Raw genomic sequence first — 26822 nt, forward strand, 5'->3', positions numbered from 1 at the left:
CGTTCACTCTTTGGCTGGCGGGAGCCCAGGGGCCGCTGTCGAAGGGGCGGGGTTTTAGGGGAGGGGCGGGGTAGGGAGGCCAGAGGGAACCGGAGTCGTGAGTGGGAGGCGGGCCTGATAGGGCGGGGATGTGCCTTCAGGGGGCGGGGCCAGTTCGGGGGCGGGACCAGGGGGGGTGGCGTGGGATCGGACCGCTCGCGCGGATAGAGCTCAGGCCACAGAGGCGGGGCCAAAAATCTGAGAGGGGTGTGGCTAGAGAGTAATAAGTGGAGGTAAGGCGGGTACCCATAGTTTAAGGGTGGGATTGAGGTATGGAAAATGACTTTTAAAAGCAGCTGAACAAGGGGTGGAGTGAAGATGGGATACCGAGGAAAGGGCTGGACCTTTAAGTGGTGCAGGATGGAGGGGTGAGGGTGAGACTGGGCTCTTTGGAAGCTTGAACGTGTGTGAGACTGTGCCCTATTGTGGACTCTGTGACCCCAAGACCTGCATAACGCCTTTGGGAGAGGGAATCCAGTGAAGAGGGGTGCGTGGGTAATGAGTGGCGGACCAGCAGACGTGGCATTCCTGGTATTAACTGTAAATGGTGGTGACCTGGCCCTGGCCCAGCAGCGCCCTCCGGGATTCATTTCCGGGACTTAGAAAAGGCAGTGAGAGAACTCAGTTCCACAACCGTGTAGAAACTCAATCTGCTGTGCGTCTCGTGGGGAGAGCTTTGGCCTTTCTGGGCCCACTTCCCTACTGTAAAGTTGGGTGACATGGGTGTACTGGAAGGAGCCTCTGTGGGCTGAGACCTGAAGCAACAGGGATCCGGGAGGATGCTGTAATGGGCGGGGCACCCGGGCTGCCATAGACTGGAGTTGAGCCCAGGGCTTGGAGAGGGTTAGGGAAGCAGGTCTAGGCCCGCAGTGGCCCTGGGACTAGAGGGCTGGGAGGAGCATTTTGAGAAGAGGTGAGAACAGTTGTAGAGGGAGCAGCAAGCAGCACGACCACCACCACCACCCTGGGGCCCTGGGCTAAGCATTTTATGTATAGCATTTCATTTCATCCTCCCCACAGAGGGCAGACACAGAGGAAGACACAAAGGTAAAGAGAAGCGGAGTGATTTGCCTAACGCCACACAGCAAAGTTAAGCCGCTGGGCCTAAACAGCAGGTCTGTGACCTCGGAGCCCATAGACTGTCCTGGAGGCAGTGACCTCTTTGCACTCTACCCTGCCTGCCACCCCTCAGCCTCAGCTTGGCTCCTGTAAAAGTGGACCCGCTCTGTGCCTAGCATCTGGTAGGAAGCAATCTATGTGGGTCCTCTAGTTCCCTAACAGTGACCATTGTCCAGGACCACTGTCCCATTTCACCAGTGGGAAAACAGGGTTTGAGAGGTCAGGTCCCCTGTTTGGAGCTGCACAGCTGAAGTGGTAGGTTGGCATTTAAGCCCATGGGCTCAAAGCTCATGCATTTAACCCCCATACCACCCTGCCTCTTCCAATGAAAGGTTTATGCCCGATTTTCTTTAGCTCATTATTAATATAACTCCATTATGCCCCCCAGTGAATTTGCCACTTTGACTCTTAGTCTGTGCCGGGCACTGTGCTAAGTGCTTCCATATGTTAAAACTCTTTTCCTCCTGGTGACCTATAAAATAGGCACTGTCGCTATTTCTATTTCACAGATGGGAAGACTGAGGCACAGAGAAACCAGGAAGTGTCTTCTTGCTGCCTCAGTCTGTGCCCCCCCCAGGCCCCCCAAGTTCCCCTGGCAAGGCATGTGGACGCTCACCTCAGCACTGCGGCTCCTGGCCTCCATGGCACTGCTGGGAGTCACCCGGGCCCCAGGCTCCTGCTTCCTGTCTCCCTTCTGCTGCAAAACCAGCTTCAGTTCTGCATGGAGCAGCTGCCTTTGAGCCTGTGGGGGACAGGGATGGAGGCTTGAGGCCAGGAGAGGATGAGAGGAGGCCAGGCATGGAGGGAGAGGCCAAGATAGGTATCAGGAGGGGAGAAGGGCCCCCCACCCCTGTCCTCTCACCGCTGTCTGGGCACAGGCACCCCCTCCTAACAGGAGCCCAGCCTGGGGTACCGCACAGTCGTCTGCGGGGCTCACACCCTTCCTCTGGGGTCTTGCTGCCTGCCAGGAAAAGACCAGTGCATGAGGCTTCAAGCAGGCCTGGGAGGGGTGGGGAGGGGCATGTGGCACTGGCCAATGCTCACCTCAGGGTCACCTCCAGCTCCTTGGGCCTCCTGGGTCCGGGGCTCTAAGAAGAAGAAGCGTGAGCATTACCATCAGCTAACCCCACCCATTGCTTCCTGAGTGTCCGACCCTTCTGCAGTAGTCTATCCCCACAGTGCAGCTGGGGAAATTGAGGCCTGGAAGACCTTTATTGGACAACAGTGAAGCAAGAGCTGACTCCTAGGACTGCCTGACAGCAGAGCCCCTGCACCAACCACCTGGATCAACCGAGAGAGCCAAATTCACTATAAAACAATCCTAACCACTGCTGTGTCCTCCCGGTGGGCCGATCACCTCACCTCTCTGGGCCTCAGCTTCCTGGCCTGTTCAATGGGGAGAAGGAGAGCACCTACTGCATCAAGTAAGTGAGTAAATATAAAATGCCGGGTACATGGAGGGACTTCAGAAGCACTATTATTATTACTAAGAACTTCCTGTGGTCCTGATCTTGTGACAAATGTCCCACAGGGGTCATTCATTGCCCATAAACCTCAGAACATCTTGTGAGGGCAATACAATTATGGAGCCCATTACAGAGAAGACACCTGAGGCTGGGAGAAGGGCAGCCACAAATGGTCACGAGTGGCTGAGCCAGGACTTGAACTTATAGGGAGTTCCAGCCTCTTCTACAGATGATGATAACTAATGAGTACTGAGTGGTTATTCTTTTCTTAGGCAGTCCTGTGCTCTGCCTCCTCCCTGCAGAAAACCCGTAGCTCCTCAGAGAGGCCAAGAACCCCACATAAAGTTACACAGTCCAGTGAGAAGGAAGCAGAACTGGGATTCCCATGCAGCCACCCCAACAGGCCCTTCTGGGGAAAAGGGAATGGGTACTGTCTCTCCACCCCCTTCCCCAGGCCGACTCTGGCCTTGTCCTCCCAGCCCCCACCTGGCATGCCAACCCGCCAACCCCCACTCTGCAGGGAAAGGTCAGGCCTCACGCGGCACATTCCCTCAAACAATGGCCCATCTGCTGGGCCCAGTCACATTCCGCCCCTGCCCACCCACCCCCAGCTGCACAATGGCCCTTCATAGCCCACCACTGGCCAGGATACAGGACACAGGGACCCCTCAATGGTCCTGCTGTACGCACTCCACTGGCAGGGACCCCACAGTAGCAGAGGACTCCCCTCTGGCCCTCCTAGGAGTCCTGGTCTCTGTGGCCTTCCCCAGCCTCCCCTCAGCCCTCAGCCGCTCCAGGTCGGGTGAGCTCCCACATCTGTGGCATTTCCTCCGAACTGGCCCCAGTGCTGGCCCCCATAGGTCTCTGACTCACCCTGAATGTGGTGGCTGTTTAAGGGTTGGACACTGAGGCTCAGACAGGGGAAGTGACCTGTCTGGGGTCACACAGCCAAGCCCCTGTCCTTGACCCCAACTCTGGACCTGAACTTGTACTGGTAGCACTGAGAGGAGCAAAACAACTGGGGCAAAGGCTGGGCTGGGAAGGGAGGTGGGGATTGTGGGTGCCCCAAACGGGCATTTGGAGAAGTACCTCACTGGTGCCAACCTTGGGCTGGGCAGGCACTTTATAGATGTGGCCTTGGTACCCCATTTTACTGACGAGTACATGAGGGTTAAGGCATCACAGTGACTGAGTCGGGACTTGAACCCAGGGCCGAAAAACCAAGTCGTTGACACCACATAGCATCCTGAGCTGGAGGTGGGAGAGCCTGGTGCTTGGAGGGGGTAGTGGAGATGGAGGGGAGGCTCTCCTGGCCTGTCAGCTCCCCCTTTTCAGGCCAGGGCAGCGAGGGTCACACCCAGAGGCTGCCACAGGAAGCTTTGCCAGGGCAGGAGCAAGAGAGAGTGCCCTCCTCCCTCATCCCTGCCCGGGGCAGCCGCCCAGCCCAGGTTATATTTAGCTCATCTGTGCCCTTCCTGAGCCACATACCCAGCTCCTGGCATGGGATGGGGGTGGCTTCGGAAGGAAGCCCCCGCCCCACACACACCCTGGGCACTCTCTGTTCCCAGCTCTGCCCACCCCACTAGGTGGGGCTGGTGCAGGGAGGGGAGCAAAGGAAGGTTCCTGGAGGTCCCTGACTGTGTTAGGAGAAGATCTTCTAAAGGGGTTCCCATCGTAACTGAAGGTCAGGCAGGACCCTCCAGATGCCAACAGTCATTCTTGAGTGGTTCCTATGGCACTGCCCTGGTACATTCTTCAGCTTCTAGAATTCTCTGAGTCCCCATTTCTTGAGCACTTACTATGCACAAAGATCCTGGCCTACACTGGCTCATTACATCCTCTCAATACCTCCCTGAGGAAGGTACGACTGAGAGTCCCATTTAAGATGCCACCGATACCCTTCAGAGCAGGCTGGGATGAGGGCCTGTCGTTTGGGCCCTGGGCCCTTCAGCTGAGAATCCCCCAGTTGGCACCCTCTTCTCCCCATGGCTGGTGCCAACCCCATTTAGGAACTCTCCCCATCCAGAGCCTCAGCTTCCCCAAACACCAATGATCGGGTGCCCTCAGCAGTGGAAGCGAGGGGTTGACCCGACTTGTCTGGGCCCCCTGGACTGTCTGTGAGGCAGAGGGGGGAGGCGTTCTGGCAGTGGCCTCCCCAGGGCCGCAGTCAGTCCCTACTCCGGCATATCTCAGATTGAAACACCGAGGAGAGGTATTTCACCTCTCAGGGACTCGGGTTCATCTGCGAAGTGGAGCCAGTGAAGAGTAGCTTCCAGGATTCACAAAATAACGGCAGGCACTTAGAATAGTCCCAGTATATAGTAAGCACTCAAGTAACGTATGTTAGACTCTGACAGCGATTGGAGCGCAGGCGATGCATCTCAAAGTGTCTCATATCCAGCTCTTGCTCACCAGTGGCCCCACTACTCTCTCACCCAAGGGGAGCTCTGGGTGAGGGACCAAAGCCAGCTCAGGCACTGGCCTCCTCCCACCAAGATCAGTCCTGCCTCCCCAGCACCCTATTCCAAGCAGCAAAAGCCTGCCCCAGCCTAGGCATCCTGTCCCAGCTTTTTGTAAGCAGCAACTCATCTACTCTCACACCAGCCCTGTGAGGTGGCCTCCATCAGCCCATTTCACAGATGAGAAAGCAGAGGGACAAAGGGTGCGGTATCTTGCCCAAGACTGCATAGCCAGAGAGAGGGGAACCCAGGGTCTGGCTCCAAAGTCTGTGCCTTTAACCCCTATACCACACTGCCTCCTGAGCCCCAGGTATCCTCCCAGCACCTCCCAGCACCTCCTAGGACCCTGGGTCTCATTCCCACAGCTTCTCAGCCTGGCCAAGGATCGGGTAAGACCAGCTGATCTCTTACCACTAGGCCTCCAGACACCTCGAGAGCTCCCGGTCGTCTGCTCAGCCCCAGCCCCAGGCTGGGGGGGAAAAGGAATGGGGAGGGGGAGGAGGGAAGACCCCTAGCCATTGGCTGCCGTGGCATGACATCACCAGGGAGTGGGTGGTCGGGAAACAAACATCCCCCTCTCCCAGCTACGTCCACCGGCAAGGGGGTGGGGAGCCGTAAGACGGCTGGGACAGCCGCTGCCCTGGCCCGGGCTGAGACCTCCACCGGGAGCCTTGATCCAGGGACCCGCACATTGCTGCCGCCCGTTAGAAGCTGAGCACCCGACTGGCATTATTTCCTGTCTTCCAGCCCCGCTGGGTCCTGGGGACCCTAAAATAAGCTTCTTTCGCTCCCTCTGTGGGTCAGCTTGGGTTCAAATCCCAGCCTGGTCACCTGCTGGCTGCGTGACAGCATCTTTCTGGGCTCGTTTTCTTCGTCTCTAAAACAGGGATGAAAGAAGTGCCCACCTCATGGGGCAGTTGTAAAGATTAGGTGAGTTAAAAGAGGCTAAAAGCTTTGAAAAGTGCCTGGCATCAAGTGAGTGCCGCTTTCAAGAGTTTTGTATTACTAGTCACACAAATTAGGGGGCCGGCTAGACTTGTCTTGGGGGTGGGGGGCTTTAGGCCTGAGTGAGACTGGGCACAGAAGAGCCCCACTTCTCTGTTTAATGGAGTTTCCATGTTGGAGGGACACCTATCATGTGCTAAATACTGTGCTGGGCACCCCAAGCTCTGCTCCCAGAATCCATTATGCCCAGTATTCAGCTACACGCCCAGGAAGTGGGGGAGGTGGGGTCCAACCCCACTTCTGTTGGGCCCCAGAGACCCTGCAACTCTCTTCTGTCCTCTTCATATAACAGACAAGGAGGCTCAGAGAGGGTGACACCCAAGGTCACCCACAGCAAGTCATTGGTAGCAACAGGATTTGAACCCAGACCTGCCCAACTCCCAAACCAAAGCCACCAGGCCTCACCCTGATCCCCTGTCCCCCAACCCCAGCCTGCCCTCACTCACCAGACCCCGGGGGGCGGCACAGGGAGCACAAGTACCCCCACATGCCCCTCGCGCCCACCCGGCCGCGGGCTCCGGCGCTCCCGGCTCTCTGAGCCCCGGCCTGAGGCCAGGGCTGGGCTGAAACCGGGGATTACCCCCAAAGCGCGCGTCAGCAGCTTGTATCCCATTGTCCAGCCAGACACAGCCACCAGGCCTTCACCTCGGTTGTCAACCTCGCCCCCCGCACCAGCCCCCTGGCCCCTCAGGGGACCTGTACCCCACCCCGCACCGAGAACTTGGGGCCTACTCCCGAGGGCAGAGGGGACCAGGCACAGGTTGGCAGGATCCCAGAATGCTTGGGGCCTCCCCACTTCTCTCCACAATGCCCCCGGCCCACTCTCAGCCGCCAGGGAAGGCAAAAATGTGCTGAGCTCTGGGAAATGCCTTCCAGGCCTGGCAGCCACCAAGGGTTGGGCTGTGGCCAGGACCCCGCCAGAACCCTTCTCCTGGGAAGGGTGGAAGGAACAGTGTGATTAAAGCTGCTGATGGGCCTGAGGAGACCCTCACCCCAGCACATTCTCTCATTGATTCATTCAACCATTCATGTGTTCGTTTATTCATTCAGCAAACACTCACAAGCCCTTGGCGGCAGCCTCTTCGCTGGGCATTGGCGACCCTGGCAGGCCTAAATTTACCATGGGGGGCAGGCTGAGGGAAGGATTTCTGGAAGACGTGACATCTGAAGTCAAACTGGTTGGTTGAGAAGGAGGGAGCTGGGTGAAAGTGTAGGAAGAGGCTTCCAGGGAAAAGACAAATGCAGGCAAAGTACCAGAAGGGAGAAAGGGAACGGTCTTTATGCAAGGTCAGCAGTCTGGGAGCACCTGGTCTGGTGTCCAACCCTATGCTGGATGGTGCCGAGGACACAGTGTGACTTAGATAGCCCAGGCCTGCTTTCACAGAGTTCACAGTCCAACAGGGAGACAGACCCCGAACGGCCAGGATTGTGATGAGAGAGTCGCAGGCAGAAAGGTCAGGGCCTTGACGGGGGAGCCCAGGAGAGGTGTGTGCTCCAGCCTAGCAAGGATGATCAGGAAGCCTTCCTGGAGGAGGAGACATGTGACCTGAGACTTTAATGATCCACAGGAACCAGGCAAGAGAAGACGGAGAACTGTTTTATGGGCAAAGGGAACAGCCTGTGCAGAGGACCTGAATCCAGAGAGAGCTCAGCACATGCGACATTTCTAGAACTTGAGAACTGAGTCCTCGTGTTCATGGCTGTGTCCCCGGGGCCAAACATGCCCCTTCCTTATATCTCCTCATTTATACATTTATTCAGCAGCTATTCGCAGATGCTTCTTCTGTATCCATTGCTGGACTGTGTCACGGCAGTGACCATGGCTGTGGCCTCACAAGGCTCACAGTTGGGGAGGTGGGGTCTGAGGGCAGACATTCAAGAAGTGCTCAGCGAAATGAGTATATAATTCACACTGAGCTAAGCAGTATGAGGGACAATTCTAGGTCTATAAGAGGGGCCTGGCACTCTGGGACTACCAGAAAGGGCAGGGAGGGCTTCCTGGAGGAAGTGCCATTTGAGCTGGCACCTGAAGGATACATAGGCGTTCATGCAAGGCTGCTGGGCAGGTGGTGGATCAATGAGAGTGGGTTTCAGGGAGAGGGACAAGCCTGTGCCAGGGGCTCCTTTGAGAAATTGGTGAATGGGAAAGAGTGAGGGGAAGCTGAGGGGAGCCCCATGGTCAGCAGCGCCGTGAGGAGGGGCTGAGATTTTGTCCTAAGGGCCTTGCATGCCTTGTGCCTTCGGGAGGGACAGAGTCAGTAGAGTTTTGAGTAGTCTAGGGTGGAAAATCTGACTATCGGCCAGGCTAGAGTTGGGAAGAAAATCCACCTCTCTGCTGAGGGGTCAGCCACCCAAGGGAGGCTGGGACCTGCCATTCTGTCTCTCTCTGCGTCTTGGAGAGGAGATAGCCCTGAACGCAGGGCCTGAAACTGGGAACAGGCATTCAGCCTTTTGCCATGTCAGCTGTAAGTGTTTTGTGGTTGCCCTTCAGCGGGTAAAGGAAGCTTCTTTTCCTACTTTGCTGTGTTTTGTCATGAAGGGTGTGTCTGTCTGTGTGTCTCTCTACCGCTCTGCTCCTCTCTTTGTCTTTGTCCTCATTCCTTGTCTCTGTCTCTGTCTCCACGTTGTCTCTCTGTCTCTCTCTGTCTGTTACTCTTGCTGTATCTCTGCTTTCCCTCTCCCGAGGGGGTGTGGCCACGGGAAGTTGAGTTTAGGGGGTGGCACCAGTGTCTGGTTCCGGCCAAGGTCACCTCAGTAAACACAGGACATCCTGGGGGGCTGGGGAAAGAGGCGGAAGCTTGTCCTCAGGGACCACCCTTTCCCACCCACTCGGAACCAAGTGGCAGCCTGGTCCCCAGCAGTGCGCAGAGCGTATCTCCCTCCCTCCCTCCCATCCTCTCTACCTGCTCCTGCCTCCTACCCTCCCTACCAAGCTCCTGTCCCACAGGCCCAGCAGTCGGGATCCTGTCTCCTGGCTGGACCCCCCTGAGCCCCCCGTACCCATGGTGTCCCTCTCTGGCCTCAGCATCAACCCCAGACCTGTTTGTCCCGCTCAGTCACTATCCCAGGGCAGCCCCACTGCCCGTCCCCCCAGTTCCCCGGTTAGAGCCCTGGGCCTTGTCCTAGGCCCCTGCCCCGTTGAAGCTCATCAATCCCCCTCTTGGCTTGCTAAGCGCCTCTCCCTGTCCTCAGGGTGCGATGTCCCTTCCCAGCTTCCCCTAGGGGCTCCCAGCCTACAGTCTCAGCTCTGCACCACCACACCCATGTGGCAGCCAGAGGGATCCTTGCACTTCCTTGTGCCTTAGCAGTAAAGTGCCTCACCCAGGGCCCCTTGGCGCTGGCGCCCGCAGACCCCCTCCGGCCCCATCACCTGCCTCACTGCTCCTCCCTCTTTCCGGCCAAGCCCAGAGTTTGCAGATCCCTGAAAATGCTGTAGGGTTCCTCACGTCCTGGCCCTTGGGAAGTGAAGTGCCTTGTCTAGGGTCACACAGCTGCAGAATGGCAAAGCAGAGGTTCAAATGCAGGTGGTCTCGCTTTCAAGCACCACCTCAGCTCCAAGGCTCATTGCGTCCATCATCATTGACTAAGCATCATTGGGTTTCCGTCCCGGGACTGCACTGGTATCGCAGGTGCTCCGTAAAGATTCATTAAATGCGTGAATGGGACAGGGATGGAAGGCAAGCCTCAGAAGGGGCAGAGTTCAGATCTCAGAGGACGGAGATAATTTCTGAGGGCCGGGAGCAGAGAGAAGTGGTCAGGTTTGCTTTTTACATCGAGCCAGGCACACACTAGTTACTCACACATCTTTGCTGAATGAGAGAAGGAATGAAGGGAGACAGGGAGGAGAAGGACAGCTCTCCCAGGTGTCCAAGGAGAGATGTGTGTGTCATGGGGGGGGGGTCCCTGTGAATGCCCCTGGAGGGGAGCTAGCCTGGGGAGTGTCCTGGCAAGAACACGGAGGCTCTGTGAAAAGCAGCAGCAGCGCCAGGCCTGGCAGCTCAGCTAGGAATGGTGTGGGCCCTGGAATCTGCTGGCCGAGGTGGTGTGGCCTCTTGGGGTTGAGCCTGAGGGCGGAGGGGCACACTAGAGCCAGGGAGCCTGCACAATCATCTGGGGCTCAGACATGGGGAGAGTGGGGTAGGTCCTCAGGCATGAGCTGCTCATAAGCCTGAAAGTACCAGAGGGAAGGGAACAGCGCTGATCTAGCCCACATGGTGCTTTGATGCAAAAGTCATGCCCCTTCCCCAAGGCACTTGACCTCCATCTGCTGGGAAACTGTTATAGTAAATATGTAAATGAATGGAGCCTGAAACATGCATGGTAGCCCCTGAAATCTGGAGTTTATGTGCAGTGCACAACCTGTGCAACTGTCTGCAGAGGCTCTGGGGAGAGAGGGCATCCCTGGCCAAGCAGGCACAGGGGCAGATGGAAGCATCGTTGACAGATGGGTAGGCTGTCTGGAACAGCATGTATCACAGATTATCCCCCAATTTGGCACTCAGAGACATCAGAAACAGGCTCCCAGAGTGTTGTAAACAGAGGGCATTGCTGACCCCACACTGGGGGACCCCTTTACCACTGGACAGACCTTAAAGGAACCTAAGGCAGTGGCATCTCAGACCCCCAGATCGAGCACCAGGGGGCATTGCTGAGCCCAACACCCAAACTCCCAAGGTCTGGGTCCGGGTCAAAACTGAGTCTGAGTCCCATTGCCCAGGGGTTGGAGTCACAGGGTGTTGGAGTCAGGCACCCGGAAGACCCTCAGCCACCGCACCAGCTCGCTTCGGGCCGTTTCCACTCCCCCTCCCTGAGCCGCCGCCTCCACTTCCAGAAATGGGCACGACTTCCTCTCCTCCTCCAGGAAGCTCCATTCGGCCCGCCCCTTCCCGGCCCAAGGGGCCGCCGAAGCTGCCTGCCTCCCCCAGTTCCACCCCAGCTTCAGCCTCCCTGGGGCTTCCGGCCGGAGGGGAGGCCCGGGGGCCCAACAATGTTGGTGTCCTCTTCGAGGCCCAGCTGGCCCCGCAGTTCACCGGTCCTGCCCTCTGCTCCTCCCTAGTTCCCCCCCTTCCCCCCCGCCTCCGCCCCCCTCCGCCTCCGCCCCCCTCCCCCACCCAAAGCTTTCACCGTGCCCCCGCCCGCACCCGGGGCGCTGCCCTGCCCCCACGGCCGCCAGGAAGGACGCCGCCTGGGTCCCGTGCCAGGCCTCTGAGTGTGTGGCCCCTCCCAGCCGGGCCAGGAATGCGGCTGGACCGCGGGGGCGGCCCAGACACCCGGCGCTCGGGCCAGCCCTATCACACAAGCAGTCAAGCAGTCGGGCAGGTGGCCCCGGCTCGCCTGGGCCTGGGTTTCTTCTAGAAGGAAAGCAGGACCGCCTGCTTTGCGGTCAAGCCACTAATCCCGGTGGCTTTATCTCGGAGTCCCCCCTCCAAGTCGCCCTAACCCCTGCCCAAAGACAGATTTGAGACCCCGAGTGGATTTTTTTTTTTTTTTTAATTTAACTTTCTGGAGTCTCCTTGTCTTTCCCCATTTCCCTGGAGAGCTGGCTCTCCATGCTCTTTGGAGAGGCTCCATCCAGCCTCCAGCTTTGGCTTTTCTTTCTGGCTCATTCGGAAAGCTCCCTTTTGCCCCCACCTCCAGCCCCAAGACACACAGGTAGACTCCAGGAAAGGACAGGATTTCAAGTGGCCTAGGGCTCCACCACCATTACGGACACACTGGGCACATCAGCGACACCTGGCTGAGTTTTCTAGAGGGCCAGTTACCAGAGCTAATTGATCCGCTTATCAGACCGATATAAAGCAGTGAAGTTCGTGGTTTGAAACCCACCTCCTCAAGTGATGACCTCTTGGAGCTTCAGGTTTCTGGGCTGTCAGGTGGGGATAGTAATCATGCCCATCTTGTTGGGGGATGGGCAGAGGCAACACCCGTCAAGCGCTTAGCACTGTGCCAGGTGCCCAGTCCCCGCTCACTAAATGTTGGAGTTACTATGTCACCCTTGCCTTAGCCCAGAGACAAAGCACACAGACTTGACATTTCCCAGGACTGGTTTTAATTTCCATAAAATGGTGAGGTCTCTTCCCACATCAGGGAAAAGAGTCTCCCAGGCTCCAACCCCCAGGGGTTCAGTCCAGCACAGGGCCTGGTCCAAATCACCTTCCAGCCACCAGGCCCTGTCCTCCCATCCCCAGGGCCCATCCCAGACTCCCCTCATGGGTCCTTGACACGAGGACAGAGGTGGAGCTGCTCAGGACTGGATTCTGTCTCTCCAAAGCCCCTCTCTCTGCTCAAGGGAAGCCAGCTGTGTCTTTCCAAGGACAGCTGGTCCAGCCACTAGGCTCAGTTTGGACACCAGACCACCATCCTCGCTGCGGGGGTCAGCGCCCCGGACCCGGCGGCCGCTCCAGTGCCTGTGTGCCCACCAACACGTCCAGAAGGTAGTCCAGCTCGGCCTCATCCAACTCCAGAGCTTCCTCCTTGCCAGGCCCGTCCTCGGGGCCAGGTTTGAGGCCCTCGGAGGCTGGTGCCCAAAGTTCACTGTCATACATAGAGGTGTCGATGTCCTCAAACAGGCCCTCCAGCTCATCGTCCAGCAGACAGCCAGTGGCTGGGCCCAGCAGGTCCAAAGCCCCCAGGCTGGGTGGGGATCCACCGACAGGGCGGCCTGGGGGCCCCTCATCCACCAAGGGCTGGGGGGCCTGGCTCAGGCCCTCAATATGGCTGAGGTCCTCCAGAAGGCTGGCCATGGAGGCCGAGAGGGCGGCGTCAGAGCTGGCCAGCAGGCTGTCAGCCGCACAAGGGGCCGTAGGGGGGCTGGGCACAGGTGGCAGGGTCGGGGCGGGTGCCATGGACGCCTGGATACGCCGCAGCGTGTTCACTACCAGAACCAGGTGCCGCAGGTCCGGCTCACCCTGCCGCAGGCTGTGGTGGAGCTTGAGCACCGAAAGGTCAAAGAGGGAACTGGACGCCGCGGCCGGGGGGGCCTGTGCTGCTGCAGGGAGGCTGGGATCCAGCCACCAGGCGTCCACTGCCAGGGTTTCCTTCTCCCGCTCCTCCTCCCGCTTGCGCTTCAGACCTTTGCTCAGCATCATCTGCAGGGAGGGAGGAGTCATTCAGTTATAGAAAGTCAATGTGAAGTTCAAACCCTGGCTCTGGTAGCTGATGTCTGGTGTGATGTGGGGCAGGCCATTTAATTTCTTGAGCCTGCGCTTTCTTAGGGAAACTTTAAGATACGAATGACAATAGTTATCGACTTCAAAGAGTCGTTTTATGGAGTCAATGCGATAATGTACAAAAAAGCACTTACAACAGTGCCTGATACCTTGTAACTATTCTGATTAACAAGTACTCCTAATAGCTATTATTATGTATTTCTTCAGCGAACCAGGTGAAAAGGCAATATTCAACCGTTTTTTTAACCCATGAAAGCAGCTGCTTCACATAGTTTAATCTAACATTTATTGAGTGTCTACTACCCATCAGACAAATAAATACAAGAAACGTACAGACGGTGCTAGGAAGATACTAAGAGGTTCTGGGGAGTGGTCAGGGAAGGCTCCTGTGAGGAGGTGACATTTGACCTGAGCCCTCAAGCAGGAGTCAGCCACGGAAGAACCAGGGGGGAAGCATTCAGGGAAGAGAGAAGTATAATAAAGGCAAAGAAAGACCTGGAGGCTGGATGAGCTTGAACCGAATAAAAAAAACAAAACACCAGTGTGGTCAGCACAGAGTGACCCGGTAGGGGACGGCGTTTGGAGAGCAAGCAGAGGCAAGGAGTTTGGATTGTACTTTGAGTGTCATTGAAGGATTTTGAGCAGAGAATTGAGTGGAGTTGTGAACTAATTAGGTTTCCAGAAGATCCCCCTCGGCTGCTTTGAGGAAGATGAGGGGGGAAGAAGGAAAGGAGACCGGGGAAGAGCGTGGGCCCGAGCTCCATTCAGAGGCTACTGCACTCTGGGGAAGGTGATGACGGTGGCTTGGAGTAGAAGGTGGTTGGCAGTGGACTTGGAAGGAAGTTGGTTGATTCAGGATTTATTTGGGAGACAGAGTAGACAGAGTTTGCCGGGAAAACGTGACGGGCACTGGGGGTCGCTAAGAGAACTTTGAGGACCCACACTTCCCCAGGGGTAGGGGCCCCTGGAGTTCTGGACCCCGGGCCCAACTTGCTTTTTTGTCTCGAAGCTTGCAGGGTCCAGTCCCCAGGCCCTTGCCCAACAGGACCTTAAGGGTGACCCCTCACACTACTCAAAACGGTCCTCGCCTTCTTCCCCGAAGACCCTGGAGTCCAGAACCGCAGGAATTCAGCCCCCACCGGGACTCCGCCCCCTGGTCTCGGCGCCCCCTAGCGGCGCCAGGACGGCTTTCCCCGGGGATTCCGGCCCCTCGGACCCCGGGATCCTTGACACTGCCGCCACGTCCTGGCTGTTGTTCCTGCCTGCCCCTAGGGCCGTGCGGCCCGGCATCCCCGGAGGGCTGTTCTGCTCTCTCGACCCGTGCTCGCTTCCGGCAGGCAGTGGAGGCGGCTCCTCCCGAAGCGGCGGCGGCGGGGGCGGGTGAGTCACGCAGCCGGAGCCAGAGAGCCGGCGCCTCCGCCCCCTTCCCGGGCTGCGGCGTGATTCACCCAGCCCGACCGGGCGGCACCTAGGGGCCCGCGCATCTCGATCCCGGGCAGCCACGGCGCTCACCGGCGGACCCGGGGATCGAACCTGCCAAACGACCCCGCCGCGGGTTTCCCTTCTCTCTTCAGGCCCCTTCACTTCATTTACATACCTAGCTCACCCGCTGCCAATCAGAACGAAGAGGGATCCACGCGCAACCAATCAGGAAGCGGCGACGGCAGCATCGCTCGCTCGCTCTCCTTCAGCAACCGGCGCCTGGGTCGGGAGACGCAGCTCTGACTCCGGCGCACGACTCCAGGCTCCTGACTCCCCTTAACTACCGCCCACTCCCAAGGTGGCCCCGCCCTCCACCCGGGGATTGGCCTTGGAAGGTGATGGGCGGAGCCTGTAGAGGGAAGGTCCGAAGGGAGGGGAGGGTGGCTTCAGGGCGCATGCCCGGCGACTACGTGAGGGGAGCGGGCCAGGTGGGTTGGCTGTTTTCGCTGCGGGACAGTGGCGGGGGGCGGGGGGTGTTCTTGCTTCTCAAGGTGCGGGCCCCTCACACCTGCCGATGCGCTTGCCAAAACCCAGCAATTGAGCTTAGAGACCCAACCTTAACCGGGGTCTGCACCCTAAGCCAGATAGGCTTGGGTTCAAATTCTGACCACTCACTCGATGTGCGATCTTGAAAAAAATGCTTGGACCTCTCAGAGCCACACAAAGTCTGTTAAATGGGCGTCTTCTTGCCTACCTCTTGAGAATTAGGAAAATTAAAATAATGTCGTGTCTGTAGGAGCACACTGAGCAAATGCTGGGCAGTTGGACTCCATGGTGGTTACAGGAGAGGGAGGAGGAGCGGGCGGGGTGGGAGTGGAGCCGTCGGAGTCACATCCTGGGCTCCATCCCCTAAGTAGCTGTGCGACTTTGGGCAAGTGTTTTAATCCCCTAGGGTCTCAGTTTCCTCACCCTTTTTTTTTTTTTTTAAGATTTTATTTATTTATGTGACAGAGAGACAGCCAGCGAGAGAGGGAACACAGCAGGGGAGTGGGAGAGGAAGAAGCAGGCTCCCAGCGGAGGAGCCCGATGTGGGGACTCGATCCTCGAACGTCAGGATCACGCCCTGAGCCTTAGGCAGACGCTTAAGGACTGCGCTACCCAGGCGCCCCCTCACCTTTTAAAAATGAGATTATTTTGAGGATTAAAAAGAACAATTGCACAGATTCGCCAGGCTGGCTCAGTCTGAGGAGCCTGTGACTCTTGATTTCCGAGTTGTGAGTTCAAGCCTCTCGGGTGTAGAAATTACTTAAAAATAAGATCTAAAAGAAAAAAGAAAAAAAAGAATAATCGCACAAAATGCTCAGAATGGTGCACAACATGTCCTTTTGTTGGAGTAATAGTTGTCGTTATAGCGCAGGCGCTTAGTTTAAGACGGGACACATGGGGTCGGGTATAGGTAGACAGGAGTTTAACACTTGTCTGATAAACTGACAATGGGGCTTAGCTTCTCCAAGTAGCTCGTTTGCTAACTCTTCTGGAGTTGAGGGAAGAACTGTTAGTTGTGAGTAAAGCTCCTGGCCAAAGCTCCAGAAAATGCTAACTATACTAGTTGATTCAGGCAGCAATTATCAATGGATGTTCAAACCTTAGGGTGAAAGGTTAACAGGCTCCAACACATTCCCCCACAGGTTACTTGCTAACTGCCAATGGGGAAATATACTTTTATGATGTGGAGATGTGGTGCTCACCTCCTTAACCATGTAAAGAAACTCTGCATCCACCATCATGGGACACCCGGACACTGGGTGCCACCCGATATGATACATTAGGAAGTACACAACATTCCCTGTGGAGTCTCCCTGTTAAATTTCATAAAGTGAATCTCATGAAGCCCCTAGACCTAACCTTCAGCTTACAGGAAACAGAGAGGAACAAATTAAACATGAACACAATCAGACAAGTACAGAACGTGGGACATCTATAAGCACAACTGGGCTGTTCCACCAAAAATTCAGTTTTGAGAAAACAGAAAAAGGGATCGGTGGGGTTGGCGGTGGAGAAACTTCTCGAATGAAAGTTACTATATAATTTCTTTCTTACAACAGGATAATTATATGAACCCTCAATGAATCCTGATTTGGAGAGGGAGAGACAGTTTCAAAACATATTTGTGGGGCGGGGGCACCTGGGTGGCTCAGTCGACTAGGGGCTCAGTCCCAGGATCATGATCCGAGACAAAGGCAGACACTCAACCAACAGAGCCACCCAGGCACCCCTCCCCCCATCTTTTCTATATGCTTAAATTTTTTTTTTCCATTATAAAAAGAGGGTAAAAGGCTAATTAGAACCAGGCCCCTCCCAGGCAAACTCACATAATTTCCCCCATAACCTATCCTTATGGCCTGAAAAAAAGGAGGCTCTGAGTCTCCAAGGGCTTCCTCCAGATCACATAGGAATCTCAAGAGCTTGATCAACATGTATTTAGTGAGCACCTACTATATTATGGGCACCGTCGTAGACGCTAGGGGTATAGCACTGGATAAGCCTCACATGGTCTCTCCATTCATGGATCAGGGGAGGGGGCAAACAGAGAAAAGAAGTATGACAACAAAAACATTCATGGATCGAACACCTTCTGTGCGCCAGGCACTGTTGTAGGCACTGATGATGGGGCAGTAAAACTGTAGACAAAAATCCCTGATGTGAGGGGGTGGGACAATCCACCTAATAAATAATTCAGTATCTTAGAAGGCGACAAGTGAAAAGGAAAAGAATAAAGCAGAGCGGGAGGAGAGGGATGAAAGGGTGTACTGTGTAGGTAGGGTGCTGGTGCTGGTAGAAAGTTCCCTGAGGTGACATTGAGTAGACCCGATGAAATGAGAGAGAAGTAGTAAGGCTCCGGGAGAATGCTCCAGCCAGAGGGAAGGGCCAATGCAAAGGCCCGGAGGACGGAGTCTGCCAGGCAGCGAGGGCAGTGTAGCTGGACTGTATGTTGCCAGAGCGGTGTGGGGGAGGGTCAGAGAAGCTTTCAGGCCGTTTAGAGCCCTCTACGGAACGTTATGTTTTATTCTGAGTGGGATGAGACCCTGGAAGATGAATAAACGAGGAAGATAATTTCTGCCTCTGTTCCGTGCCTTGAAGAAAACAAAATAGGACGGAATAATAGGGAGGCCTGTGCCAGCAGGGTGGTCCAGGAGAGCGTCCCTGAGGAGGTGACCCTAGAGCTGAGACCAGAAAGTGCAGAAGGAGCCAGGAATTCAAAGGGCTGGGGGAAGGGAGAGAGAGAGAGAGGTCAGGCCTTGGGAAATGAAACCAGAACCAAGCCACCGGGGCGGCAGGCCTGGGGAGGAGCCTCCGCCCGCGGGGGAAGGGGGAGGGAAGGGGAGCGCCCCGCCCCCAGCCGGCCGCCCCACCCGGCCTCTGGGGAGCCAGCAGGCGCCGGGCCGGCTCCCGCCGCCACCGCCGCCTCCAGGGTATTCCGCCGACCCGCCAGCTCGGGGTGGGGGGGTGGGGGCAGGTGGGAGGGGCCGGCCACGCCGCCCCCCACGGCGGCCGCGCCCCATCCCCCTACCGCGGGCGGGAGGAGGGCAGTTTGGGGCAGGTGGACTCTGCTCTCAGACCCGGTCCCTCTGCGGGTCAGCCTTTCCATTTCTCTCATCAGTTCTTTAACCGGGCAGGAGCTGAGCTTCTCTGAACCTCAGTTTGTTTATCTGGAAAGTGGGGGTGCTCCTTATACTGCTCTCACTGTGGTACTCGCAGGCTACGCGATTCCTTTTCACTCGGTTATCTGTAAGCAAAGAGGGCCTATTAAAAGGTGAGTCAGGTCTCATCCCTCCTCTGCTCAGCAGCCTTACATGGCTTCCATCTCATTCAGTAAAGCTCACTCCTTCCTGTGGGACATCCATAAGACTATACATCTTGTTCACCTCATCTCCTAGGATGCTCTCTTCTTGTACACGCTGCTCCAGCTACACTGACCTCGTCAGGGTCCCACAAACACTCCACTCATGCTCTGGCCTCAGGGCCTTTGCACTAGCTGTTACCTCTGCCAGGATCGTTCCCCCCAGACTGACTTGACTCACTTCTCACCTCCTTCAGGTCTTTACTCAAATGTCACCTTGTCAGTGAGCTCTTCTGTGGCTATCCCATTGAAATAACAACACCCCCATCCCTTGCCTGCTTTCTTTTTCTCTACCGCATTTATCACCCCCTGACTGCACATTTTACTTATTTTTCTGTGTATTTCAGCCTTCCCCAACTACAATGCTGTATGAGAGCAGGAGCTGTCTCTTTTATTCCCCAGCCTGGAAGAGCACCAGGCCCCCACAGTAGGCACTCAATAAATGTAAGCAATTATGGGAATCCTTAGGGGTACATTAGGTTCTCCTTTTCACGGTTTACACAATCGCTCACTCGGTGAGGCAGGCATTACTGCAGGCCTGAGGTTGGGACATGCTGGTGTGTTTGAAGAACTGTAGAGAATGGTATAGCTGGAGCACAGGAGTGGAGCCTGAGCTTTGCAAGGTCGGGAGTTCGTTTTTTCAACAATAGCCCCCCCCCCAAATTGTTTTTGAGTGCACACCTGTACAGAGTGTAGTTCTATGCACTGGGGCATACAGCTGGGCCAAGACCAGCAAACCCCTCCCTCTCAGAGTTGCTAATAGACCAAAAGGCTAACCATAAACAGGTAATAAATAACTTGAGATAGGATAGGTGCTACTAAGAAAATCAAATAGAGTGTGGTGGGGGGATGGTGCACCTGGCCATGGTAAGCTATGTGGGGTAGGGAAGACCACTCTGAGAAGGGGACATTCAGATTGAAGCTATAGGAGAAATGGGTCATTAACAAGTGCAAAGGCCCTTGGGTGGATGAGCTTGGGGTCAAATGAGACCAGTGTGACTGGAGGCAAGGAAGAGTGGAAGATTAAATTGCAAAGTCAGGAGCAAGATTGCCAGGTCTTACAGGTTTTAGTGAAGTTTGGGTTTTATTCTGGGTGTGAGAAGTCACTGATCACTGAGTTTTAAGTAGCAGTAAGACATGATCCAATGGGCATCCATATTGAGATGTGAAACCTGTGTAGCTTGAGGTTCTCATGACCAGCTCTTCTCTTGATTGGCACCCCTTCAGCTACCCCACCGCTTTCAGACTTAGATGCAAAGCCCCTCTCAGGGTGAGAATCCTGGCTTCGGGCCAGAAAGCACAGGCAAAATCCCCCTCCTTTCCTAGCCTGTGGACTCCACCCTGGTGTGGTTCCTCTTCGCAACCCTTCCAGAAAAGTCCCTAATGCTGTGTAAACTCACCTGTTGAGTCTTCAAAGGTCTTTGCAGACAGCCAGTGCAGCAATGTATCACATTCCATCTTCCTGGGCCTCTCTTTTCTCCACTCACCAGCCTGGGCTTGTACATCCCAAATAAATCCTTAGCACTATAACTTCAGCCTGGTCAACAGTTTTCTAGAAAGATCTATGTTTTTTTTTAAATAGTTTTAAAGTTTTTTTTTGTTTTGTTTTTGTTTTTTTTTGAGAGCGCAAAAGCAGACAAACAGGGGGAGTGGCAGAAGGAAAGGGAGAAGTAGGCTCCCCACTGAGCAGGGAGCCCTACTCAGCTCCATCCCAGGACCCCAAGATCATGACCTGAGCTGAAGGCAGACACTTAACCGACTGAGCCACCCGGGCGCCCCTAAAAAGATCTACACTAATACTGGCTATCTTTGGGCATTTTCTTTCCCCTCTGGGCCCCAGCAATACATTGCGTACAATGAAAGGAATGACTTTTTAAGCTCTTAAGAGTGACCTATCCTTTTGGTAATTCACGGAACTCAGTTTCTCCCTCCTGTGTGCCTCCATGTGGTTAGGGATCTAAGTTTACCAAGAAGCAAAAACACAGGGGCGCCTGGGTGGCACAGCGGTTAAGTGTCTGCCTTCGGCTCAGGGCGTGATCCTGGCGTTCTGGGATCACGCCCCACATCAGGCTCCTCCGCTGGGAGCCTGCTTCTTCCTCTCCCACTCCCCCTGCTTGTGTTCCCTCTCTCGCTGGCTGTCTCTATCTCTGTCGAATAAATAAATAAAATCTTAAAAAAAAAAAAAAAGAAGCAAAAACACAAATAGTTAAGAACTAGCGTCTGGAGGCCAACTTAAGAGTCCTAGCTCCCGGGTCCTTGCTTTTCTTGTGGTGTGTTGGGGAGCAAGTGATTCGGCCCCACTGAACTTGAGGTTCCTCCTATGTAAAGCCTGTCAACAGAATTCTATATTATCATGAAGATTAAATGACTTAATTCAAACGAAGTGGATAGAATAGTACTCTTAACAAGTACTCAGATATTATTATGTTTAATAATACGCCTGCCCCACTTTGGCAGGTAAGGGGTGCAGGTGTCCAGGGAACTTACCAGGTACCTCCCACTGACCCACTGAAGTTTAGAAACTTTAGGCAACACCACCCCTTCCAAAATACTTTTATTAAAAAAGAAAAAAAAAAAGTCATTACAAACAAGCAAAAAACAAAAAAAACAAAACCCACCAAAAAACCCGCCTTTCTTTTAAATAATGCGGCATGGAGCGGTTTGGTTTCCACCCTATTGCACGTGGTCCGGCCTGGTTATGAATCAGGAGACTGCTGGGACTGGGGTCTTGCCACAGAGATGGGGTTCAACCTTGGGGGAGGAGGCAAGCCCCTCCTGCTCCCTTGAGGTGCAAGAGGCAAAGTCTGAGTTCCCATAGCAACCAGGCAGCATGTCCCTGTCATCCTCTGACAGGCCCAGCTTTATCTTCCCTGAGGCCCCAGTGGTCACAAGGGGAGTAGGAACTGGAGGGAAAGGCAGAAGAAGTGTGGGAAGTGGGAAATCAGACTCCCAGAAACAGAGTCACGTTAAGGCATTTGGAACAGATAAATTAATTCAGGAAGACCCACCTTCACAGAAGGCTGCGGTAACCAGACACACACACACATGCAAGACGGTTTGTGGAACCCTGAAATGGGAGGGAAGGAGGTCACAGTCACTGCTTAGAGACCCCACCAAAACACACACACACACACACACACACACACACACACACACACAGAGTTGCATCCAGGGATCCAGCCCACCAAGGCTGAGATGAGGAAAGAGCCCCCAAAGTTTTAGGATCCCAGAATGATTTCCATAATGTGATCTAGTTCATTCCACTCCCAGGACCCTGGGGCACAGAAGAGGTTGTGAGGCGGCTCCGGTGGGGCCAGCACAGGCTCCTTCTCCACTGTAGATGTGTCAATGTCCAGAAAGAAGTCATCCAGACCGGAGTCCCCCAGGTACCGGGAGCTCAGAGCTTCTAAGAAGACTGGATCGGGCTGGGGCAGCACTTCGTTCTGGGCGCCTGGAGGAGCCACTGGATTCTGAGGGGGCTCTGTCTCGTCCATGGATGTCTCCAGTTCCCTGAGAATAGAGCCGATGGTGGCTGACAGGGAGAAATCCTCCTCGCCCAGGAAGAGGGGCTCAGGGGGCAGGGCAGGTGCTGGAGCCAGGCAAAGGGCGGCCTGGAGCTGCTGGAGGGTGTTGTGGATGAGGACATGCCTGCGTAGGCTGGGTGCTCGGGGGCCCAGGCTTCGCTGAACTTTGTCTAAGGAGATTCGAAGCAGGGCTTGCTGGTAGCTCCGCAGGCCTGCTGGACCCCAGTCCCACTTCTCATCCTCCTCTTCCTCCTCCAAATCGGAGTGTTTCCTCTTCAAGCCTCCTACCATGTTGCCCTAAAGAGAGAAGAGGGACAAGTCAGACGCAGTGGGGCTAGTTCAAATCCCAAATCTATAAAATGGACATAATATGAATCCCACAGGGCTGAGGAAGAGACTAAAAGAACATGATAAAGAAAACAAGATCTGGACTGAAACATAGCTGGGTCTGCATCCCACTTACTTGCCTCTGTGGCCTTGAATAGTGAATTTGCCTCCTTAAGACACAATACTCGTATCTTCAAAAGTGTCACATATGACAGGTCTGAGTACAGGGACCCGGGCTGGAGGCAGGGAAACCTGAGTTTGAATTCTGCCTTTGACACTGCTCAGCTGTTTGATCTTTGTAAGTTAGGTGACACTGCCTCTCTGGGTCTCAAGTTTCCCCATCTGTAAAATGAGGACTTGTAAAAATTCTCACCATATTCTCAAGGAGACCCCACGTGTAAAATATGTATGGGGCCCATCTACAGTTAACCTTAACGACCAAGAATTTAACTGCCATTTATTCATTCAATATTTTATCTATTGACTGCCCATTATATTCGAGCCCTTGGAGCCCCGTTAGGAGTTAGGACACCTATTTGTCGAGACTCTTCTTTCACAGGGAGGATATTTTCCTTCTTTTTTAAGATTTTATTTATTTGAGAGCGAAAGAGCACAAGTGGCGAGGAGGGGCAGAGGGAGTGGGAGAAAAGCAGACTCGCCGCTGATTGCGGAGCTGCAAGCGGGGCTCCATCCCAGGACCCCGGGATCATGACGGGAGCCTAAGGTAGCCGCTTAACTGAATGAGCCTCCCAGGCGCCCCAGGGAGTATATTTCTTTCCATGCCCTCTTCCTAACCGACTGGAAGCACACCCAAGAGCTGGGAAGGTGCCTCCCTCCTCTCTGTCACTCCTTCCGCTTCCCCCAAAGCGCGCCCCATAAGAAAACTTGCTAAAACTCGACTCCTGCCAGGCTCCGCCCCCTCCACGGATCTCCGTTCAGCATCCAGGCAGGCAACAATTTAGCCCAGGGGCTTCTGGGAAATGTGGGCCCAATAGCGGCTTGGCACGTGCGTTAACGTTGAGCTTGCACTACAATCCCCAGAGGCTCGGCACGCCAGAGGGAGCAACCTCCCCCGCCCTCCCTCAGGGCATGCGCACAAGGCCCGGAGCAGGTGGGGGAAGGGAACCCGGACGTCCAGCTGCCCGGCGCTTGCCGAGCCCCGCCCTCCGCTGCCTCCAGAGCTGTGGGTCTGAGCTCCACGCCTGGAACGCCCCTCCCCCACCCCAGACTCCGACCCTAAAACTGCTTTCTCCCGGTCCTTCGGCCCCAAGAAGGCCCCAGATTCTTCCCCAAAACTGCTCTCGGGTCCAGAGACCCAGGCGCCGACACATCGCTCAAAAACTACAAATGCTCTCCGATTTACTCCGTTCGGGAGACTAATTTTGATACCCTCACCCGTCAACTTTCCCCTATTCTCCCGTCTTTCAAACGCCTTTCGACTTCATCTCCCAACTCTCCCTCTGACTCCAATACCTGAACATGGGACTCTCTCCAGCACCTCCTCTCCGCCACTGCGTCTCCCTCACTCCCTCTTGCACGTAGTTCTCTCGCTTTTCCAAATGCCCGGGATCCCAGCCCCAACCCCTCACACCTTTTCCAGAACACTGGAGCCCCGAATTCAACCCGCCCAGGAGACGAGAACTGTCCCAATCTTGAGATTTCCTGCCCCAAAAGTTCTTTCCTTGGTTCTCTCGCTTCTCCAAACACTCCCAAACATGTCCCAACTTCAAACTCCGTCCACTTGAAGATCCTGCCCCAACAACTTCGCCTTCAGTCCGCGCTCTCGAATTCAGTCACCAGTCCCCAAACCCCACAAACCCTATCAGTCACTCTTATCTGACCCCCTACCCACGCCCAGACCCCGCCTCCACAGCTCTCCGGGGGCGCGCCTCCACCTTCCCTAACTCAAGACAAATCTCAAGCCGGGTGGCCTCTCTCTCTCTTTCTCTCACCTTCGCTGCCAGGTTCGCAATCACCAAGTCCTGGAACGTCCGCAGCTTTACGACCCACCAGTGCTGAGTAGAAACCTCGCTCACCTCCCCAGGGCCTCTCGGTTTGGCCTCCGGCCCACCCAACTCCGCCCCGGAGCCGAGCCGCGAGCCGCGATTGGCTGGAGTCCTGCCCGCCGCGGGGCGAGGATTGGCTGGGTGGAGCCTCCGGTCCGTTGCCGGGAGACGCCCGACCGGCCCTCCCTTTCCTTACACCCCGGACCTTTTAAAGGATTCCGACTCGCCCGGGGGCGGGGCCCCGTGTCTAGGGTGGAGGGTGGCGAGGACGTCAGAACCGTTTCCTTCAACTCAGCCACTGATCTCGCTCCAAAATCTTCAGCATTGCTCTCGGCGATCCCTTTATACCAGGTGAGGACCCCGTCGGGGCGGGGGGGCGAGGCCGCTTGGCACGCCCCTCTCCACCCCGCTTTCCGGGCGCGGGGCGGGGCTGAGCCCCTAGCGGAGGCCGCGCCCCCGGGGTTCCGAGGGCGGACGCTGCGGGGCGGAGGATGACGCAGCTGAAGACCAGCCAATGGTTCGGCGCGGCCTACGCTGCCTGGGAGATCGCCCCCCAGTTCCTGTCTTCCTGCCCCCATACTCTGTGCCCCGCGGCCCCTTTCTAAATCGTCAGGACTTCTCAGCCTGTCCTGTGGTGGTCTCTCCTGCACCCCCCGGCGCCCCATCCTTCCTCTCTCACGCGGGATGGCACCTCCATTGCTGGGAACGCATTCCTTGCTCTCCACTGCCCTGGGGCAAAGTCCCAGCTCCTCCCCTTTTGCCACAAAGCCTTTCACGGTTTGGCCTGCTGCACACTCCTCCTTGCTCCCCGTGATCTGGCCACACTGATAGACTTTCAGTTTTTCCAAAATGACTTCGCGTGCCCGCCACCACCATAAACGCTGAGATTTTTGTCTGTCTTCTTCCCTGCCTTATCCCCAGTGTTTTAGGAACCCTAGCAAGTACTCAAAAATGATAATGAAGAGCCTCTGGTTCTTCAAACTTGTTTCCCCATCGTGAAAATACACTTTCATTTCCCAGGCTGCCTCTCACGGGAACTCCTCTCAAAAGTTTCCTCCTCTCAGAAGCTCTCCCTTGATGCTCCCCAGTGGGTTAGGCACTATTCTGGGATGCCATGGTGTCCTGGGCTTCCCCCGTCCTGGCCCTGACCCCTCTGCCCTTGCCTCCCATTCCTGGCCATGTGCAGTTGCGGTCGGGACTGTGGGCCCCTGGAGGGCAGGTACCAACCAAGGTTATCTCGGTCACCCAGTGCTTGGTCCATAGCATCACCTAGCACATGGCTGGACACAAAGAAGGCACCCAGTGAAAGTTTTGTAAATGCCCAACACGACAGAAAGAGAAAGAGGGCAGAGAAAAAAACAACAATAACAACAACAAACCACAGTGCTAGTGCCTTGAAAGCCTGAACCAGTAGTGCCCCACCCCCACAAGTTTCACCAAGGGCGGGGGTGGGGTGGGGGGGGAGACAGTTTACTCCAGGTGACCCCTGGGAAGGGAGGCTTAAGGCTCTTCGGACCGGTTGTCATCGGTTGGAATTTGTCAACCAGTCATCCTGCTGCTTGCAGAAACAATATAGGAATGGAATGGATTTTGTGTGTTCCCCCCCCCCCCAGGGGAAAGGGAAAAGGTGTTGGGTAGGTGGGGGAGGCTGGAAGTAGGGAGAGAGGAGTGGCTCACTGGGAAAGGTGTCTCTGGGGAACACGGGCAGGGGACAGTAGATATCAAAGAGGGACACGATTGGAGGGGTCATTCTTCCCCCTCCCCCTCCCAAACCTGCCCCTCTTCTAGGGCCCCTGTCTCAGAGTGGCCCCACTGTAACCCTGTCTCCAGGTTCTAGCTCTGTGCTTCTTCCTGGATTCTCTCCCTCCCTCCCCCATCATGGACTTCCACTCTGCTCACGCCCACTCTCTTGCCCCACTCAAGACCTCTGTCTTGGTACCCTAGGGCTCCAGCCTCTAGCAGGCTTCTGATCCACATTGACCCAGCAGCCAAGGGCAGCTTTATAAAACACAAACCTGACTGTGCCCCCTCCCCGCCTCTCTCCTGCTCCATTCCCTGCACAGAACCTCAGAATAAAGCTCAAGCTTTTTACAGTGATTCTGCAGTTTGGCTTCCACGTAACAGCCTCCTGGCGTCAACCACTCCTCCCTTCCGAGCTAAGTATTATTAACTTGTTTGCTCCCCACGCTGGGTCAGGCAGTTCTCTCAGCCCTCTGGGCTTCCTCCTTCAGAGCTGTGGCCACTCTGGGTTGTCACTCTCTAGGACCGGGGGCGTCTTCCTTACTGGAGTGTGAGATCTGTGAAGCTAAGGGCATCCCTGGGTCCTCACAGTCCTCATCTGGTCTCTAGCACAGGGCCGGACAAGGAAGTGAATGAAAACCTTCC

General features: G+C 55.6%; 3 protein-coding genes and 1 long non-coding RNA gene across 4 annotated transcripts; 2 read left to right on the plus strand and 2 right to left on the minus strand.

The window, feature by feature from the left end:
- The first annotated feature begins 220 nt into the window (after nt 1-220).
- Nucleotides 221-7855, plus strand: LOC121103482. Its single transcript, XR_005835739.1, has 2 exons — nt 221-2582; nt 7657-7855. It is a non-coding gene; the product is annotated as an uncharacterized LOC121103482 (long non-coding RNA).
- Nucleotides 7856-12114: 4259 nt separating this feature from the next.
- On the minus strand, nt 12115-15015 carry SERTAD1 (SERTA domain containing 1). Its single transcript, XM_040633989.1, has 2 exons — nt 14855-15015; nt 12115-13176 (listed from the first exon to the last, which is right to left on the minus strand). Exon 2 carries the CDS (start codon nt 13174-13176, stop codon nt 12463-12465), a length of 714 nt encoding a protein of 237 aa, XP_040489923.1. The 5' UTR covers nt 14855-15015; the 3' UTR covers nt 12115-12462.
- Nucleotides 15016-21118: 6103 nt separating this feature from the next.
- On the minus strand, nt 21119-24533 carry SERTAD3 (SERTA domain containing 3). Its single transcript, XM_008688718.2, has 2 exons — nt 24384-24533; nt 21119-22401 (listed from the first exon to the last, which is right to left on the minus strand). The coding sequence occupies exon 2, from the start codon at nt 22393-22395 to the stop codon at nt 21799-21801; it is 597 nt and encodes a 198-aa protein (XP_008686940.1). The 5' UTR covers nt 22396-22401; nt 24384-24533; the 3' UTR covers nt 21119-21798.
- On the plus strand, nt 23521-26756 carry LOC121103542. The gene is made up of 4 exons (XM_040634417.1): nt 23521-23542; nt 23659-23750; nt 24342-24788; nt 26501-26756. The coding sequence occupies exons 1-4, from the start codon at nt 23521-23523 to the stop codon at nt 26729-26731; spliced, it is 792 nt and encodes a 263-aa protein (XP_040490351.1). The 3' UTR covers nt 26732-26756.
- The last annotated feature ends 66 nt before the right edge of the window (nt 26757-26822 follow it).

This window comes from Ursus maritimus, unplaced genomic scaffold (genome assembly GCF_017311325.1).
Source record: "Ursus maritimus isolate PB19 unplaced genomic scaffold, ASM1731132v1 scaffold_19, whole genome shotgun sequence".
Taxonomy (NCBI): Eukaryota; Metazoa; Chordata; class Mammalia; order Carnivora; family Ursidae; genus Ursus; species Ursus maritimus.